This window comes from Anser cygnoides, chromosome 2 (genome assembly GCF_040182565.1).
Source record: "Anser cygnoides isolate HZ-2024a breed goose chromosome 2, Taihu_goose_T2T_genome, whole genome shotgun sequence".
Classification (NCBI taxonomy): domain Eukaryota; kingdom Metazoa; phylum Chordata; class Aves; order Anseriformes; family Anatidae; genus Anser; species Anser cygnoides.
Window position 1 is genome coordinate 2,954,111 of NC_089874.1, and position 20,731 is coordinate 2,974,841.

Here is a 20,731-nt window from a genome sequence, read left to right on the forward strand (position 1 = left end):
AACATCCACCCTCCCTCGAAGGGGAAGAAGTGTCTCTTTAAGCCCTGGGGATATGACCTCTTGTCCTCTCTGTTTATAAGAGAGAGGAAAAAAAGAAAGGAGGGAGAAAGAGAGAGAAAGTCAGACTTGTTGCCGTGTTAAAACCTCCCCCCCACCATCAGCTTTTGTGATGAAAATGGTAGGAGACACTCTCCAGCGCCTGGTTTGCTCTCTTTGTCATTCAGACTTTGCAAGGGAGAGCTCCTTTCTGTTTATTTATCAACTTGCATCCCTTGTCAACACTTCACTTGGCTGAGGTTTTAGCACCTTGGTGGGGTTTTAGGGGGTTTTGGTGCTTTTTATTTTTGCCTTTTTTTTTTTTAACTTGCTCAGCCAAATCAGCCTGTTATTTTTATTTTTTTTTCCTTCCCTGGGCTCAGGCAGATCTTTTCTCCCTGTCAATTTGCAAGAATGTTTTTTCTTGTGGCATCCATGTGTCTTACTGCAACAATCCCAGGCAATTTCTCTATCTACCTGTTGCCAATGAAACTGATTTTTGGCATTCCTGAGAAAGATTGTTGCTTATTTCATTATTTCCCACCACATGATGAAGCTCTGGCCCCACTCCTCAGCCCCATATCCTCCCCTCCCACACTCTGCAGAGGTCTGGTAACCAGTGCAATGCAGCTAATCATTTTCATGACAACTTTGCATTCATGACGTTTCATATCAAGCTGATTTAAAATAAACTCAATTCCAAACAAGCAGATAATCTAACAACCTTGATGTTCTTCACTTATAAAACGCGTTGAAAAAAGGATTTGGAGACCTCAACAAGGTCTCTATGCAATACTGGGCAGTAACATGAGTGCCAGTCCAGCAGATGCTCCTACGATTTCACATTGTATTCTAGGTTCCCAGTTACTGCTTTTAATGTATCTTAATTAGCTTTGCTCTGGGCCCGAAGAGGAGACACTCCAGTTTGGGTAGTTTTTCAGTCCGTTGCTTCTCAGCAGCATAGAGTAATGCCTGTTTACAATGTGTATTGATTTGGGAGCAAAAGACTTCATCTGGATGGATAACATCATTGGGTTTCAAAGAGTGGTGTTAGGAGTGAATTCAAAAAGGGAAGAAACTCTGTTTTCAATTTTAGTTTCTTTTTTTTATTTTCACCTGTGGCGGGAGTGAGGAGTGTGTCTTAGCCCTGTGAAAAGAGGTTGTTTGAATGGTTTGTAGGGGTGCTATTAGAAAATTACAACTTCAATGTTTTGATGCTTTCGTAACTAACTGTTTCTTTTATTGATCTTTCTGTTTCACAAACACTTAGTTTTCATTGGTTTTGGAGGGAAACTTCCCCAAAAGCCCTGCTCTGCTCCTATGGCTTCCCTCTGAGAGATCTATTACTGCATTTGTAGTAACGCTTATTGCAGTACTGATTGTTAACTGTGAGAACCACTTTGCTTGACTTTAGCTTTCTACGTTTGGGCACGTATCTGAAGGTAGCTGTCTAGGCTGTCTCTGTAGTTAACGAATGGTGGCTGCAGGAAACAAGGACACCCAAAGGACATTTGATTTTACCCTTGAAAGACACTTCACTTCCACAGGCACAAGCTCCCTTTGGGTAAGTTCTATTAACAAGTTGTGGTCCCCTTCTTAGATGCTGAGACTTGGGGAGATGGATGCCTCCAGAAAGGGAAGCAGGACCACTCCACTCCACCCCAAGACCCCAAAATGTTCTGTCACTGAATGTGGTTTATTACTATTACTCTCTTGGAACGATTTCGTTGTGTTCAGTTATTAGCGTCTAAGCCTGCATCGCCCTATGAATGGTTATTTGTACACATAATAGCAGGTTCGGGCCCTCAGAGATTATCAGCTTCCACTGTTGATTATTAGTCTTTTATCTGAATCCGGCCTAGAGAAATTCCACATAAGTAAACACACGTTACACGCTCAGGGCTCGGGTTATGTATACATTTATTGAATTCAATTCCTTAAGGGCAAACTTTCACTGACCAGATTCTTCAGTCACTGTTTGTGATTCTTTCCTCTATGAATCTGAAGTTTGCAATGTGACGGAAATGCAGGACTGCTCCTTAGGTACTCGAGGAGTTAAGGTTGCCTTCAAGTGGGCAGCTTGCTTTCAAAACAAATTGCTTTTCTCCAAACCGCATCCCGTAAGGAAGATCCCAACCCATCCTTCACAGCACTCATTTCTCAGAGGACAATCTCCACCGAGAGCCTTTGCTGGTGGAGGCTGTCTGCAGGAGTCTTCCTCTCTGTCATGGATGGACCTGGCAAGCAGAGCTCTGACTGCTCTTGTGCAACCCAGAGGGGCTGTGAGAGGCTCTGGAGGAGATGGTTAAAGGTGACAAACTTGGCAGGTTTAGGAGGAAGTGGCAACAAAATGAAATGATTATCTGAAATGAGACAAGGCACTAATTTCTTGGCTGCTACTGCTGTCTGATAAATCAAATATCGACAGAGACCTGAATACATGGTTTGTTCCCTTCTGTTGCCGTCTATCAGGGGAGATCTGGGCGCAGCCCATGCTATTTCTAACAGCTACCATCACTCTCACAAGACATTTTCCCTGCTGCACTACCTACTTTTCAGTGGGGCAGAAGGCCAGGGCTGGGGGTGTTGGCATCCCCACCCAGCCGATGCCACCAAGTTGGAGGTGACAAGAAATAACAGCTTGGTGGCACTGTCCCAGAGCCCCAATCCCTCCTGAGAACTGAAGGGAAGAGGCTGGAGAAGGGAAAAACCCCACAGCTCATCCTCCTGCCTTCCAAAGCAAGACCTTCGTGCCTTCTGCCCACCAGGCCCATCACAAAGACAGCCCACCAAGGGCATGGGGACAGGCCCCTCACCACTTCGGGCTCTTCAGACACTTCTGAGGTGGGGAAAGGAGACCCACAGAGCCCCGTGCAGCAGCTGCATTTTTGCGCCCTCTTGTTTTCTCAGCAGGTTTGTTCTCCTGCAGTACCACTAGGTGGGCCAAAGCCACGCCGGTGAGAAGCCTACATCTCCTGCAGGGAGGCCCTGCAGGTGGCTGCCTGATCCCAGACAGCCAGGGGACAGCCATTTGAGGGACAGGAGATGCAGGAAGGGAGTAGGGGAAGGTGTCAGGGAGCCTCGAGTTCCACCCTGAGCCTCCCCCTCACTCAGCCCTAGCAGGAGAGCTCTCCTGTCCTAAAGCGACCACCTCAGGGACACAAACCCCCTTGGGAGGTGACATGTGCCAGTGGAATTGTTTGAAAAAAATGACCTCACAGAATGGTGGCAAAGGTAAGAGCAGAGCCCCCATCACCAACCCGAGGCCTGGCCTTGCCACCTACTGCCTTTCTGAAGGAGCTCCTTGATGCTCTTCAGAGTCTGGCACAGAAGAAACAGAGTCAGCATGAGTGCCAGCAGGTACACCTGGAGGCACACAGGACATGAGAGAGGAAACCTCTTCCAAATAACATTTTTCTTCACCCAAGGTAAGGTGACAGAAGCTCCTTATATAAAAGTCCAAAGGGAAGGAGCATCAGCCAGGACAGATCTGCTGCACTCTGCAGAAGGTCTGGCACGGTGCATTGCAGCTTTTTGGGTGCTCTGCTTCCATTAAGCAGAAAACCATGCCCTATACCTAATCCTTCCCATCATCTCAGGGACATACCAGTTCTGCACCTTATGCTTTCAACCATCCTGCACGTCTCTCATGAGCACTGTGATTAGAAGACAGCATCATCAACACCTTTGTATAGAAATGCTTTGATGGAAAACCAGGAACACCCAACCTCCCAGTCTGCCATTGGCACAGAATAACCTGTCCAGATGGCAGCCATAGCCAAAGATGTTTTAGGCATTGCCAGATGTATGCTCTCCACCTGTAGATGGGGACAACTTGCAGCCTCCAGAGCTGAGAATCCCACCCTGAATGTGCTCCTGGTCTGTTCACTGCTATCAGTGCCTCTTCAGAGCCCAGAGAAGAGGCAATAGCCTGTGGCATCTCACTTAACTTCAACCACCTGGAGATTAGGCACAAAGTTGAAACTAGATACCAAAGAGAGAGCAATGTATTTCCAGAAGTAATTCACCACACCTACCATTGACTACCATTATCGGTGGGCTGAGGTCTCTGTTGCTCCATTGACCATGAAGCACCCAAGGTTATCTAAGCAGGATTCAGAAAGCTACAGTCAGGTGAGGTGGAACCCATGCTGTTAGTATATTTGGCACAATTCTAGATATCCTCTCCCTCTCTAACATTAGACCAACCTTCACTTCTGGGCAGCAGCCACCTTGAAGTTTCTACAGTAAATCCAGCTGGTCATAGAGAGATCTGTCTCGAAATGGGGTCATGAATCCAGCAGCAAAATGCATTCTTTCACTAGTTCTGCCACTGAATCACACTGTAAGCCAGCTCTTATCCATCTTCTGCCTCCTTCTTCAAATCTGATGAGATCAATATTAACTAACCTACCTTGTCCCTATTTGCATTGCTGTGACTCCTGGTCAAAATGTACAGATGACACAGATGATGGAAGAACTCAGCATTTAAGGACCTTAAAGACATAGAGGGAAAGTGACATAGGGAAGCGAATGATTTATCACAAGTCAGCAGGCCCATGAAAAAGCTGGGCCTCCAGGAACACAGCATCCAGGCTTCCAGGATCCCAACACTTATATGATATTTCCTGTTCATCAATGGAGGGAGAAGGTTTAGTCTTTACAGCATGTTTTGATAGTTGTGTCTGGGAAGAGAAAGGGAAGGAAGCAGTCCTATGGGTGGGTTCCCAATCTCTATCACAGAGGGCAGCATGAATTTGAAAAAAAAACAACAACTATTAGGGACCCTCACCAGGGCTGGTTTTAGGCTGGGGGACAAAGCTGCCTGGTGGCGATTTACTGGTTCTTCTATTACAGCAAGGTTCTGCATCATGGGACTCTTGTTGTGGAAGAAAAAACAGGCCACAGCTTTCTAAAGCTGCTTCAGTGGTTATAGCCAACCATGGGGACCGCTTTGTCCAGAGAGGGTTGTTTGGGGCAGCCAGTGATTTAACCGAAAATGGGACAGCCTGCTATCTCCCCGCAAGAACTATCCACAGAGGCAGTTTGCAAAAGCAGATTATGAATCAGATTTTACAAGTGGAAATTCAAAAATCAAAGAGGGAAGGGCAAGAATGCACTTCTGTCCTCCACCAAAAATAAGCAAAGCCTCCCTCCTTAAGAGAAGCCTTCCTTGGCTCTGTGTTTGCTCCCAGTGAAGATAACCTCTCCCATTTGCAGCCCTAACAAATCTTCTCCATGTAGGGAAGAGGGAAGAAGGGGATGAATAGCAAGACAAGTAACACACAGGGCATTTAAGACATTTGAGGACTGTGCTGCAACATTCTGCCCGCCTTCCCGTCTGCCTGGATCCCTCCAAACCTCCTCTCCTTACCGCTGATTTCTTTACATAGATGTCTTTGGGGTGGAAGCACCGTGGACATGCCTTTTTTTGAACACAGAAGAGCACAGCTGTTCCCACTTGTGACTAACTGCAGAGCGAAGCAGTCATGTTTCTAAATGCAGCTCTATTTTCACACTCAAGTGGGCCCTGAAGATGCCAGCTGGGCTATCCCCGTGAGTAAGCAAGGCCAGAGCAGCTTGCCATGGCTTCATAAGGCACTCCAACCCCTGACTTTGGGGACAGCTTCATGTCCTCCCGTCCCCTTTTCCCCATGCCAGCTCTTCAACTGAAGATACCCATCCCCTTTTGCAGCAGGCTTATGGGCTAGAGGATTCAGTGCCACAGCTGCAAGCATGGTCAAGGTTTTATCCTCCCATTTCATGGTCAGGGTGATGGATCTTCACTTCCCTGGGAAGTCAGGAAGCAAAACTGGTGATAGTTTTGCTGGTGTAAGGCTGGGCACCGTGGCAGGTCTGTGCAAGGCAGGTCTCAGCTCCACCAGGACTAAGACTTGGTGTCTACCACTAAGGATCCACAACCCTCCACTCAAAACTTCTCCACAGGCACCAATGAGCAATGCCAAGAGTAAAGAAGACAAGGCGATGCTGCGGTCACCCAACTGATGGCCTGATCCTGCCCATCGTGACACATGTGTCTGAAGGCTGGTCCAAATGTTTGGGAGAGGTGTGAAAAGGCTGGAGCCCAGCAGACCAACATGGGTGAGCTTAGCCAGGGTCTGACAAAAGGCCCTGAAACCAACTGCTGGGAGAAAACGTTGCTGATTTGAGCAACCAAATGTGAGCAGTCCCACATGCTTACAGCCCGTGGCAGCCTTACTCCTGACTCTAACAGCCTGCAAAATATTCCCCTTAAAGGGTACTGGTTCAAAGGTAGCGTTGATCATAGATAACCAATATATAGTAGTGTCCCAAGCCCTGGGAACAGCTACCATACTCCCGACTGCCTTTTAATCAGTTAAATGAAAGCCGTTGGCATCAGAGCAAGTAGCAGTGCTGCCAGCCGAAGGAATCGATACGCTCCTGCCTGCCTGCGTGTGCGCCTACGACAAAGTGGATTATCTCCATCCTCCCCAGCCAGCAGCTGCTGCCTAAGAGGAAAAGGGAGAGTGGCTGAATTTGTACCTCCAGGTGAAGTTGCCTGGTGCTTCCTGGTGGGAGGGGCAGCAGCTCTGGGGGATGTTTAAAGCTCTCCCCAGGAACAAAAGGAGGGGAGATTAGCTGGACCCCCCCAGGAGGGCCGGGTGTCCTGCCCCTGCCTCCCGCCCCCTCCCCGCTTTGCGCCTCGCCGGGACCCCCGCGCCTGGGCTGGTGTCTCAGGGTCTGCATGTGCGTGTGCGTGTGTGTGTGTGTGTGTGTGTGTGTGTGTTCCCGTCTGCAGTGTGAGCAATTTCACTTGAAAAGACAGAGAAATCCCCTCCTTTGAAAGTCTCAGCGTTTGGTTCTTTCCAGTAATGCTATAATTGGATGGGATTTTCTCTAATACAGAGGGAAAGTCCTTAAGATGATTTTTCACACACCACCACCACCACCCTCCTCCTTTCTTCCTCATCCTACCTTATGCAATGAAACTCCATTCTCCCTCTCCAGCCTCTCTGGCTGCTCTGGGGAGGGGAGCTGCTGATGGAGGGGGGCGATTTCATGCCCTCGGTACAACTGCGGCATCAACACCACGGGGATCTGCCGGGAGAGGCAGGGAGAGCATCAATTCCTCCTCTGGAAGCAGCGAGGAGCTGCTCAGGTCGACTGGAGCTCGGCTACATGGGGCGATTAGATCTCAGAGCACTTGCCAGCGCTCACATTTGCAATCACTTGTCATCCAACCCTAAAGAAAATAATCAGGGCCCGACCCCTGCCAAATTCCCAATGATTTAAATATCCCCGAATGAACTGCATTTCCAGTATAATTTCACTAGAATGAATATATCTCTCCATCTAGCTAAACACAAACATATCTTTATATATATGCATATAAAGCTCTGTGTGTGTAAATAGGAATATTCCCTACTAAGGGAAAATATATATGCAGTTCTTAATGAGAAAGAAAACGCATTTTGATTTGAGCAAATGCAGGGTTACAAGCCTTCCTCCAACAAAGTCATTAAAAACCGTACCTCTCTTTGTTCCGTGTGAGCCACAGAAATTTTCTGATTCACAGATAAAATGAAATAAAGTCAAATAAATAAATAAAATTGCACCCAGTTCTCTCTGCTTAATAATAATAATTAAAAAAAAAAAAAAAAGCAAACACCCAACAGGCAGCAGCCACAACAACCAAAGAAAAAAAAAATCACGTGAAACAGAATCGTTGTTGTTATTCTGGGGAGAAAATATCTCCAGGCTCGTCCAGCGCCTCCATCCCCTCGGTTTCTCTTCTCCAGCCCCCTTTCAAACGACCCAGGGTAAGGGGAAAGCCTGTCAGCTGGGTGACACTTGCTCACGGACACAGCAAGCTTCAAACAATATGTTCCAGAGGAGCAGCAAATCTACCCGTGCACCCAGGCTCGAGGAGCTACATCTTTATAATAATACTAATTATGGTCGCTTTTCTTATTTCCACCCCGCTGAAAACCTGCCGATTTTGGAACCATGCGATCCACCCCGACTCACCCCCCACCACCGCCACTGAAAGGAGAGAAATTGTTGCAATATGTAGAGAGAGAAATTAAAAAAGAGATCAATTACTAGTGCCCCGTGGGGTGGATCTGGTGGATGAAGTCGTTTGCAGCAGCGCGTTTGCAAGGTCCGGGCTGGGACTCCCGCAAATGGAGATGATCTGGATGAGCCTTGGTGAGATTTGCATGGAAGAAGTTGATTTCTTAGCAGATATCTTCACTGGAGCCCTTGGATCTCTGGCTGGTTGGACTGGTGGAGACGGGGGCTGCGTGGCTGCAGGGGATGCGTGGCGGTGTGCGTGTGTGCATGTCTGGGTGTAAGCCCTCTTTTTCTTTTTAATGAAAAAAGGAGGAAAAAAAGAAAAAAGGAGCCAACCAAAAGTTTCTAGAAAGTTACTTCAAATGCATCCCGACCATCACTGTGAGGAAAAGGGGATTTGAGAAGACGGCTGAATGGCAAGAAGGAGCAGATTGAGAAAATAATAATTTAAAGAAAAAAAAAAACTTCACACTTTTTTTTTTTTTTTTTTTTTTGCATTTTAGTAGCTTCGACCCAGGGAGTGAAATCCGGGCAGGTTGTTATAGCTACCCAAATCCACAGGGGTCCCCCCTGTCTATTTAAACCCCCTAAATCTTCCTTCCCCTTTTTAAAACTACATTTTATCCCTTGGCTTGTGGGCCAACGTGCCCCCTAATGAGTATTAAAACACTATCTCCTTGCAATTAGCTCATTCCTGACTTCGCGCTCCTGATTGACAGAACAAGCCAAAGCATCAGAATTCTCCCTTTGGCAATAAGTGCTGATTGGGTCCTTTTTAAGAGAGCTACTTCAAACTTTTTTTTTTTTTTTTTTTTTTTTTTTTAATATTTGCCTTCAGTGTCTTGGCTGAGAGAAGAGTTTTTTACCTCTCTGAGATTTTTTTTTTTTCCTTGAGAGTAGTAGAGGAAGCAAGAGAGGATTTACCTGGTCGGGTTGAGTTCACTTCATTTGACTTTTTTTTTTTAAATTATTGTTATTATTATTATTAAAATAATCATCCTGCCTCAGAAGAAAGGAAGGTTTTGGCAACTCTGGTTAAAAAAAAAAAAAAAAGAAAGACAACTTTTCATCAATGGCCTCTTTTGGATATTTCCTGTTTCTTTGTGGGTTGAGTCAGGCTCTGTCAAGTTACCCAATCTGGTGGTAAGTTTTATTCTTTTTTTTTTTCCTCTCATTTTCATTTATTTTTCCCCTCCTCTGTTTTCTCTGCAACCCCTGCGCTTAAGATGACTTGAAATTCTCCTTTCGTTGCCACTCAGCTAAAGAGGTGGGATTGTTCCAGCGCCAGCAAGTTCTTAGAACCTGCATTTCACCTCTTTTATTTATGCATTCACTTTGTTTATTTTGACTGGGTTATACCTGATCTCTCCTTCTCCTACTGTAAAAGAGAGAGAGCGAGCGAGAGCGATCGGAAAGTTATTATTTTTTTTAAAGTGCTTTGATCCTCTCCTGTGAAGAACAAAAGGCACTGCCTGAATTAAAGAGATAATGATACAAGTTGACATGAGCATTTCAAGGTGATTTCGAGCTAGTCAGGTGGAAGGAAGGAGGGGGAAAAAGGATGAAAACATTTTTTTTTTTTTTTAATTTTTTTTTCCCCTTCGCTTTGAGGAATATTTAGGGAAGGAGAGTGTGCGAGGGAAGAAAGAGCAGGGAGGTGAGGCGAGGCAGAGCAACCTGGGCTGGCTGTGCAGGGGCAGAGCAGGGGCCGGGGGAGATGCGCCCGGGGATGCGCGGACCCCTGCGCGCCCCCAAGCTCCGCGCATTTGGGGCCGGGCCGCCGCTGCTTCTCCGCGCTCTCCCCCTACGCCTTTAAGAGGCTTTTCGCTCTCCCCCACAACAAGCAAATGGTGCTGGGCAAAGGCATGTAACTGCACGATCTGCTCTAATTACCCCGCGGAGGTAATTGGGCTGAGGGAAGCCCTAGGAAGGCTCCAGCTCCGCGCTTCTCCGGCTGGTGCGGAGCGGTGCAGGAGGAACGGGGGCACCCCAGGGCTGCGGGGACACCCGAGAGCTGTAGGGACACCCCAGGACCGCGGGGACACCCCACCGCGGGGACCGCTGGGGACACTCCAAGGCTGCGGGGACACCCCAAGGCTTCGGAGCGGAGGCTCCCCAAATCTCGGAGAAGGAGTCGCTTGCTGCGGGGGTGCCGGGGCGGTGCTGTGAATAATCACCCCAACCACCCCCCTAAAAAAAAAAAAAATGCTAAAAATATGTATTATCGTTGGAAAAGTGCACGGCCCCCGGCCGGGAAGGGGGAGCGGGGTGCAGGTGGCAACAGCAGGGTGGCGGAGGAGCTGGGGGCCCGCTCCGCGCTGCCCGGCGGTGCAGAGGTGAGGGTGTTGAAGGCAGCCTCTCCAACTATGTCAGGTATGTCTGAAAGCAGGGAATTCGTTGGGATGGGAGAAAGGCAATAAAATGCAAATGCGCGCTTGGGAAGACAGGCAGCAAGAGCACCTGGACGGGAGTCATTAAAAAGCAATCTTTTATTCCCAGCCACGATCTAACTTATAATTAGAAACTCCGCTTGCATTCCTGATTGGAGAAGGAAGCGCATTCCTCCAATACCAACATAAATATTCCCTTGTCACCCACCGAGGGGAGAGGAGGGCAGGGCGGCTCCGCGCCCCCGACCCACAGAGGTGCCCGGCGCTGGGGAGGGCAGCTCAGCTTCCAGCCGGGGCTGCAGGTGTCCCAGGGATGTCGGGGGGAAATGCTTTTTTGGATTTTATTTTCCTCTTTTTCCCCCTTTCCCTCTTTCCCTTGGTGCCAACCAGCGGTTTTAGACGTTTATTTTGCAAAGAGAGCGAGCCCCCTTAGGCCATGGAAATGCAAAGGAGGTTTTGATTGGGGTGGGGGAGCCGGAGGAGAAGCCGGGTGCTGTTACGTGTGCTGCCTAAATCCCCCCCCCTTCCCCGTACACATCCCTTTCCCTCTTTATTTATCCCTAAGCAAGATATAAACCCAGAGGCACCCCCTGGCCGGAGCCCTGGACACCCGGAGGCCACAAGGGCAGCACGGGGGTCCCTCGGAGACCACAACCACGGCAGTGCAGCTTCTTTTTTCCTGGCCAGATCACGCTCTGCAAGGACAGCTTGCTCCCGAACTAGACAATTTAGCAAATCAATCACACTTCTTTATTTTATTTTAATTTTATTTTGTTCTTTTTTTTTTTTTTTTTTTTTTCAGACTGCAGGGAGGGAGGCAGGGCCAGAAATTTTTTAGTCGGATAGTGCAAGCAACAAACATCTCATCCCAAACCTCCCTGTTTAAAGCCTCCTGAACGTCTGCTCATAGTTGCTTGACTGCTTGGAGCAACAAATCTGTAATTTACCATACACAAATTGTGCCCCCCCATGAATAATAGTTTCTAATTAAAACGTAAACTCCCCCTAATGCACACAGAGCTATAGATACCTACTCTGCTTTCAGCTTTGAGACAATCTGAGCAAAAGCAGGGACTAAGAAACGATACTTTCCTGCAGGGCTTGGTTAATTATTCTCCCAAAGGAAAGAAATTAGGGGAAACACCAAGTGCGTATTTGTCAGGGTGAGCAAGTGGGCATGTATCTGTTACTGTAATTGCCTCCACACAGAGCGCCTGGCTTGGCTGTGCTCTTTGAGTTGCTGTTCCCACCATGGCATAGGGGCACCTGTTTAAAATCGAGCTGTGCAGTGCTGGGTGGGCTCTGCACAGCCCCAGATGCATGGTAAGTTAAAAAAAAAAAAAATAAAAATAAAAATAAAAATAAATAAAAAATAGAATAACGGTAAAGAAAACATGGAGAAAAAAATAATGAAAGATCCCCCGGAGCTCTTGTGCTCTGTCCTCATCCTTTCAGCAGCAATGGGGGGAAAAGTGAAGGGAGAGTCTTGGAGACAAAAATCTCCAAATAAAGAATTTACAGAAAGGGATGAAATAGGCTTTGAAAATAATTATTTAAACTAATAAGAGAAGAGGGTGCTGGTTCCTATTGGGACCGATGTGGCAAGTCCGCAGGGACAAGTTGGTGTGATTTATTGCGGCACAGTAACCCCACGGGACCTTCCCCAGTACAGCGCAGCATTGCACCCTGCAACCTAAAGCAGGCACTGGTAGCAGCAGCAGGCTCTTCTGCATCCAGTGGGCCAGATTAGCAGCAAATATATATTATATATATATTTTTTTTTCCAAATGTTAGTGCTGTTCATTTGTTTTCTTTTTTTTGTTTATTTTTTAAATAAAAGAGAGACCAGAGTGAGTGAATGAAGGAAAATTAGGAAAACCAAAAGCAGAATTCATGAGCAGAGGGGATTAGATGTCTCCTGTCCTGTTGGGGTATGGGGCACAAGCAGTGTCATGCTGGCAGCATGAACAGAATTACAACTTTTCCCAGCTAACTTGCACTGCCTTGGCTGGTTGTCCTCGTTGCACACGCAGTGGAAAAACATTTTATTTTATTTTTTAATCAGTGGCATGATGCCGGACTTGGTCTGAGGATAGTCAGGGAGTGTAGAAGTGGTTCAGGAGGGAGAAGGGTTTGATTTAGGAAGAAAAACCAGCACTAAAAGATGAGCTGCGGTGCTGGGGATCTGTCCCCACACAGCCTGGGAGGTGGTGCCTGTGGGAGGAGGTGGCTGAGCAGAATCAGAAATATGGGCAGACCTCACCACCACGGCAGGAACCTGCCAGCTGGCTTCTCAGATCTTGTTCTTCCTGGGGTGCGAGGCAGCTTGGTGCATACTGAGTGGTTACAGCACGTGCCTGGGGAAGGGCTGGAGGGGGACACCTTGGCGGAGGAGATGGTCACTGTTGGGGGCTTTGTGTGGCAACACCCTTTTGGTCAGTGATGTGTATCCCTTCCTCTGTCCCACTGGTCCCCAAGGAGCCTTGTGTGATGTTTCCCAGCTGGGGGTAGCCAAGGAAAGTGTAGCAGCACGTGAGATCCAGTCCTGAGAGCCAGCTGCAAGGTCTTGATCTTGGGCTGATGCCTGGCTACTCTGCACTGGAGCAAGGCTGCACGGAAGCAGGTGAAATCCCTTCCCTTGTCCCTAAGGGACCCAGCTGGGCATGAGGGGCCACCCTCACCCCTCATGGCTTGTCTGCTTCACCCCAATGGGTTGTGCAATGTGGAGAAGGACAGGATGTGGTGGAAACGGGCAGAAGACATAGCTGCTCCTGTGTGACTTGATGTAGAAGTAGTCGCTGTGGTTTATGCTGCTCTTGCACCCATACCTGAAGGTTTGGTAGGATGCAGATGATGCGGTGTGGTCTGGTCAAGGTGCACTGCAGGTGCTCCATGTCAGAAGTGGCACAAGGAAAGGAAAAAGTAACATGAGGGCTTGAAGAGTGAGAGCTGGTGGAGCTCCCGTCCAATCTGCTGCTCTCTGTAAGACCTGTGTCACATCCTAAGTGGGGAGGGATGAGATTGGCCCCATTACAAACTGGGTAACGAGATGAGCAATAACTGCTGGTGGCAGAGTAAAAGCAGTGTCACTGAAGATGCCAGGCCAGCATCAGGAAAGGGCTGTGAAGAGTGTGTGTTAGAAATATTTTCCTGTCTATGACCTTGTTTTGCACTGATTTTAGGTTCTTACTGTTTGTTCTCCGAGACTAGTAACAGAAGCACTATTGGTTGAATCATCCATGTGGGATGAGTTTGGCCAAAGTTGTTGATGTTCTGCAGTAGCCACTTTACAGCCCACAAACGCTGGAAAAAGTGATCTACTGGATCTATCCATCCCAATTTCTTGTGATTCAGGAAATGTAAGTGCATGGGAGCAGGGTGGGATGACAGCCTTGCTAATAGAAAGACAAGTGACCCAGAGGCATTACTCCAGCAGTATGCAGGTTCAACAGCTGAATGTGTCCCTGTCAGAGTTTGATGGCATCACTGCAATAAAAGCCATGTGCAGATGAAGTCCTGGCCTGTGCCATGGTTCAGGTGTCTCATGGCATCTGTGCACCTTGGGGTGGGGGGAACAGCCCCTGATTTGCACTGGGGTAGATGAAAGCCAAGCGGGGTTCTGGAGCCCATGAGAAACCCGATTCTCCTTTCGTTGCAAATTCTAGAGAACCAAGCTGAGTCTTGGCAGGCTCTGCACTTGAGAAACCAAAGCTTAGGTTTGGCAGCGAGTGTGTAGGTTAAGTGAGAGGTGATCCTTCCTCGTTAGCCAGGAGGAAGGCAGAGCCATGGAAGGTCACCCAAGGGACAGTGTGAGCCATGCACGTTGACATCAGAGCTCCTAAAGCAATCTCTAGAGCTCAAAAACACGAATTACATGTACCTGTTCCTCCCCTGCTTGACTAACCTGAGCTGGGGATTTTGACATTTCTGAGGCAATAGCATTCATCTTAATTTCCTCTGCTACTGTTTGCAGTATGATGTTAAGCAGCTGTCATGCTCCTCTGCAGAGGTGGCTGCACTTCAGCTGTATGCGGTGCAATCCCTGTACATGCAGCCCTCTCCCACCCTTGCCCCAAGGCTTGGGAATTACCTTTATATATATAATATCTATGTTACAACACTATCTTACATGGCCTTGTTTTGCCAGGCAGTGTGTAATCGCAGAAGGATGCTTTAGCCTGCTCTCAAATACCAAGTCTCCCACCAGCTTGGATTTTCCTCAGCACAGCGTGGGCAATTGCACACAAGCTGCAATGGGGATAGAGGGCTGCTGGGTGAGGGGACCATGCTGCATCAGCATAAGCAGTAGGACCTCTTGTGGGGTCTATACTTGGCATGTATTGTGCAAAGTGTAAAGCAAATATCTTACCATCTCCATTTTTTCATGGTGGTACTGGAGAAGCAGACTCTAATGTTGTCTCTAGCACAGTCCAGGGATGGAGGAATTGTGCAATGAGACTGAGTGGCTGGACCGAGGTCATACAAGTCTCTGTCATGGCAAGAACAGTAAACTTTGCAAGAGTGTTTAACAAGAGTGTTACCCCTGTTTCAAATATGGGGATGGCTGAGATACTCCCAGAGAGCACAGAGTGTGCTAAATGAGAGCCCTTATCTACTCAGATTTTAGTCTAATTTTAGTAAACAATGTTGTTCTGATACACTCATTGATTTTTATTTAATTATTTAATTATTTGTTTTCATTGTAAGAGGATTTTATTAGTTGGCAACCTAAAACCCGGCAACTTGATATTCAGAGAATTGAACCAAAGCATTGGCTCAAACAAACAAGCCTTTTCTAACAAAGAATAAAGAAAAGTGAATTATTTTGCTACTCAGCTCTTTTCAGATAGCTCCAGAGGCAAAACATACCTTTGCATACCTTTGAACACCTCTAAGACATCTCACCTGAAAACCATGGAGCACTTACTAACATGGCTTAAGCACTGTTAAGTACCCAGAAAGGAGGACGATGATTTTTATTCCCATTTTACAGATGGATAAGCGGAGGTAGAAGACTTTAAAGGCCTTGTCCTGGGCCATACGATGAGCCCTGCAGTACGGCTGGTTGTAGCACCAAGACACTTGGTTTTCTGGTTCACCAAGAGAAGGCAGGTCTTTTCTTCTTCTTTCTAAAGACCTTTCTACACAGGTTCCATGTCCATGGGTGCTATTGCAGTGCACAGCACTAGGCAGGATAAAGAGGTGATTGCTTCAGGGAGGCAGACGTTAATGAAATAGGTGGGTCTTATTCTCCTCTCTGAGCTCCTGTGCTGCTTTGATGGAACTTTTCACCTGTGCACATGGCATTTCTTTTTCCATACTCAGCTGTAAAGCTAGGCCCGGGAAATATCCATTGCCCCTGCTTTATTTGAAAAAAAAAAATAAAAAAATTCATTTTAACTGCTCCCTCTAAAGGGTCATGCTGGAGGAACCTTGGCTTTTGCTTTGAATCTGTGGTGTCTCTTAGGAAAGAAAAACTATAGATTGCTGTTCTTACCCTGGAAGTACCAAGAGAAACAGAGCTGGTGTCTCCATCCCAAACCCATGGGATGCCCTTCCTCCTCACAACCCTCTTCCTACAGCTGGGATGAGCCAAGGGCTCAGTCTGTGCACCTCTTACTGCACCACCGGTGCTTTGCCGCTTATCAAAGCAGCAGAGGAAGGATGATGTTCTGTGCTAGACCTCTCCAAGAGCAGATGTTCTTGCTTTGCATTTGCAGGAGGGTGAGAAAAGCCCAACAAGACAACCATGTGTCAAAGCACACGCTTCCCCCTCATTCAGCACCGGCCCTCCTTGGGGAAAGGAGCCCATGCTTGCGTTCCTCGAGAGCATGATTCAAATAACCTAGCCACATTTCAAAGGGCTTTATTGGGCATAATGACAGCATTTAACAAGCATTGCACAAGTGTGTCACAGGGGGAATCCTCCGGGCTCTGAGTCACAAGCGCTCCGTTTGGACAGCTGGGTTTTATGCAGTGACTGTGCTGAGCACACAGTCCCATCCCCAGGGCCTTCTGTGAGCAGGGGTGGACCAGTCTTGCTTCCACCAAAATCCATGTCAAAATTTCCTTGCTGGAGCAGAACTGGGCTCATGTGCTTGCTCTGGTTCCCAAAAGAAACACTATAGACCCTGGAAGAGGAGAGGAGAAGCGTGCAGGAGGTCTGGAGACCTTCACTGCAAAGACAGAGAAGAGGTTTCTAGGCCCAGAATCGGCATCCGATGTCTTCGGGTGATGTGGAGCTTGGTGCTTTCTGCCCAGTCAGGTGGGGCTGCTGCCAAGGTGACAGTGCCAGGGAAAAAAAAAATGAAATATAGTGTATAGGAAGAAGAAATAAGAGAGGGAGGAGTATGGGCCTGAGCATGCATGTCTCATCCACGTGCTCACGTAAGACCTGATGGGGCACAGCCCCAAGGCTGCAGCAAGAGCTGTTCCCATCCCATCTCACTGAACTCAGCTCTACTTTGCTGACACGACCAAATGGGGGCCCAGGGTCCATAAGATTCAGTGGGGCTTCATCCTGAAGGGAGGTGAGCACCCAGGGAAGTCTGTAAGGAGCCCCCCATTGCATACCAGGGCTTTGCTGTGTTAGGCCCAGGGTGAGTCTTGCAGAAAAGCCACACTGTGTCCTGATGCTGTCTGTGCTAAATGTTTCTGTTTAGCCTGGGTCACTTATAATGATTTTCTTCCCTTCTGTCTCTTTAAAAGTGTCAAGGTTTTCTCTGAATCCTATTATAATCTTAGCACAACATGTAAAAATTCAGCAGATCACCAGCTCACTCCAAATTCTACCAGTGCTTGCAAAAAGCAAGGGGAGGGGAAAGAGAACCAATACATTAACTCCCTTGTTCTGAACTCTTAACATAGGGCACTGCTTTTAAAAATGGCCTTTAAACCAGGGGAGAGCGTTACGCATCACAAAGACGTTGTTTGTCTCTTCCTTGCTTGTCACCTGCATATTCGCAGTCCCCTTCCCACTTGGGTGCTGCTGATACCCAGAGAGCACTTTGCATTTGTAGAGCCTGGGCCATCAAAGGAGTTCAAGGTGCCTTTGGTCTCCCCATCAGTTTCTGTTCTGGTGTCAATATGAGTCAGTTATGCTTTTTATGGTATAGTGATAATTCTTAGCAGGGATGCTGTTACCTTTCCAACATGCTTTTTCCACTTCCTACATCATACTGATGTAAAATGCTTTACTCTCATTGCATCTTTCCACACCCTGAGGTACAGCATCATAGAATCACAGAATTATAGCATCACCAGCAAGGTCATGTCATAATGTGGGGCTGGGTCCCCTCTCACATCACAGGCCTCACATCACAGGCCCAGCCATTGGGGGTTGCCACTTCTTTTCATTGGGGAAGTCAGGTTTGCCTAGGGGGCTCATAGAGTGCCTCAGGCACTCCTTGAGCTTGCATCATGGGAGAACCCCACATTTCTGGCCTGACCTCGAGTCTATTACAAGTTACGTAAGCTCACTTTGTCCCCGTGCATCAATCCTGGTGTTCAGTTTAAGCGCATCTTGCAGGAAAGGCAACTAATTTCAAAATGAAGATACCTGGATTTCCATCAGGTGAGCATGCATAGGTAGACATCTACTGCCAGTTAAGATGCCTGATGGCAACCTGGCTGTCCTCACTGGCCTGGTGGGGATCATATAAGGTCCACTGATGACATGCTTCTTTTCGAGCATCAGATGGAAACTGGTCAAGAAACCCCTAAACAATCTCAGTGTCTCTTGATGCGCATCTGCAAAAAAATGTGTGAGGCCTCAGGGTGGAATTCATTTTACCCATTATATTTCTGTAGTTTAGATGTCTCCATCCAAGACAGGTGCTCTTGGGTCCATTTGTTGATGGGGAGAAATGGGCACTTTCTGATGGTTAAGCCCTCTGTGACTATGGAGGAGCTGAGGCAGTCAGCTCAGAGACATCTCCACCACTGGCATACAGGTTTTGTCAGATTATTCCCAAGACAGGGATTGCATTTTGAGAGTTTGCTCATTTACCTATTTCCTAGCTGTCACTACATGCCATCCATCTAAATGTGCTAAAATTCTCTAAACCACCCCTCTCCTCAGCAAATTCACACCATCTTCTATTTTGTCATGTCTCAGCATCATTGCTGAAAGCCTAAGCAGCTTGAGAGTTTTGCAGCTTTCTCTGTAACACATTTAACTCTTCCTCTAATCCAGCACACTCCAGAGCACAAATATATCTTCCTCATCCTCCTTATCCTCAGCTGCCAAACACAGTCTCCCACCATCCTCCAACCACATCCACAAGTCATTGATACAAGCTTGTAATAGAAAACCAACTCAAAACTTACAAAATAATACTCAAAATAGCTTTCTTGCTTCCCCATCATGACGGGTGACTTAGCAGAGGACATCGTCACTCCTAAAGATTCAAGAATTATATCTGCATTTCAAAGAGTTTCTCTGACTTTGTTTTACTTTCAGTTCCCTGAAATAAAATCCTTTCTCTTTTCCAGTATATGTCTCCAAATTCTGCTTTTCTAGTTTCATATTCCCTCTACATCCCTTTTGGAAGATGCAGGTTTTGATGGCAGAGGTTTGGCACACTCAGGCTTCCAAGGAATTTGCTGTTATTTGGCAGAATTCCCACTGTGGGACAGAGCATTGAGAAAAGGCAGAAACCAACTCTGCTGTAGCCAAACTTGTGAGACGAAGCCAAGCAGCACTGAGCAGAGCAGGGCTTTCTTCTGCTACCAGAAGAGTGCACCTTGTCTAATAGAGATATCTGCTAAGGGGTGGGAAGGCAGGAATGAAACTCCTTGAACAGTTGCCAAGCCTACTATTCAATTTGTCCCTCTGCCCCCAGAAGAACAACAATAGAGCCTGTTGCTAGACGGTGTTGTGTGGCATGACAGAAAGCATCTCGAAATCCTCACAGGCTTAAGGGAGCATTTCCATTTTTTTACAAGACTATAGTAACTGTGAAGAAGCGGGGCAGTTTAAGCTCTTGCTGGACAGGCAAGGTCTTCTCCAAAGCCTAGTGAAGAGTAGGGAAATACCACCGGGTGTCAGATGAGGTTTGGAGAATTTACTGGGAGACCCATGGCTCCTTTAGAGGCCTAAAATCTGGTTAATGTTGGTTTCTGGGGGATCCAGATCTGATTCCTATCCCTTCTGGAGGGAGAACCATCTTTCCACGTCAGCAGTCTCTAGCCAAGTCTTCTTTAGAGTTATTGGCTAGAAATAAGATGCAACTCATCTGAGGTATGTTAGACATTTTCTTTCAGATGGGATGAATCACTCCCCAGCTGTGCCAGTTTTCTCACCATTGCCTGCAATAGGATCCTGGATGACAAGGTCAGACAAACATATCTCATTTTGGATAGATGAATTCAGATCCTTTTTTTTTTTTTTTTTCCCTTTCAATACACTCCAAAAAGCTAGGAGCATCTAGGCAATTAATGATCCACCTTGCCCTGTAGATTATTAAGAGGATGCTTCCATTAGCAGAGCCTTTTGAAAATCCCAGTAGGCATTTCTTTACATCTTTAGAGACTAAAATATCTTTAAAAATCTGTCACCTGAAGTCCTGGTGTTGCGTTCCACATATGTACAAAAGAGCTGAGAAAAATTCCCATATGTTGGAAGGGCATTTGAAATAATTTCTTATGAAGAAATGAAAGAATTTCTTATTTTTCCAGCATGTTCTTCAGTGGGAAAAGCAGACCTGATGCATTTGTTGTGAATGACTTTACCTTACCAATCCAGACCAGGAGAGCTTCACTTGACCCTGCATACCATAGGGATGCTGCCTGTCCTTGTAGGTTGGTTTTGTAGTGGTGGTCAAGAGCCATTCTGGAGTCTCTGGAAACATTGCTTTCTGATGTGCAGATGCTAGGAATATGGTCTAAAGGTGTTTTGATGTGTGTGCTTTGTGCTGATATAGTCTTTTTTTTTCTCTCTTTTTGTTTCTCCTTTTTTTTCTCTCTCTTTTTTTTTTTTTCTTTTCTTCTCTAGTAGTAAGGGATCCTGCCTTCTGAGGGACTAGGAAGGCCAGTCCAGCCTAGCCCATTTACCATCTGGCTAGAACAAAGTGTATTGATATTTTTCAAGGCCTTGATACACTCTCATTTACAAACAGTGTAAATCTCTAGAGAGAGAAAGTGGCTGCCTGATTGCCAAGATCTGAATCTGTTTTGCTGCAACATGAGCATCACATGCCATAGAGAGAACAGAGGGTGAGCAACAGAGATTTAACTAATTATTAGGCACC

The 20,731-nt window shown here is 46.9% G+C and overlaps 1 protein-coding gene across 5 annotated transcripts in view; it reads left to right on the forward strand.

Annotated features, from left to right (window-relative positions):
- The first annotated feature begins 8,930 nt into the window (after positions 1-8,930).
- Positions 8,931-20,731, forward strand: part of WNT3A (Wnt family member 3A) — a 93,682-nt gene continuing 81,881 nt past the window's right edge. Inside the window, exons 1-3 of one of the 5 annotated variants that reach the window (XM_013182511.3) lie at positions 17,880-18,054; positions 19,746-19,815; positions 20,160-20,282. In XM_013182511.3, coding sequence (XP_013037965.3) covers positions 18,030-18,054; positions 19,746-19,815; positions 20,160-20,282 — 218 coding nt within the window. In that variant the 5' untranslated portion in view covers positions 17,880-18,029. Of the gene's footprint in view, positions 9,235-17,879; positions 18,055-19,731; positions 19,816-20,159; positions 20,283-20,731 lie in introns of those variants that run through there. The other 4 variants (XM_048062445.2, XM_048062446.2, XM_013182515.3 and 1 more) reach the window with 4 other exon arrangements.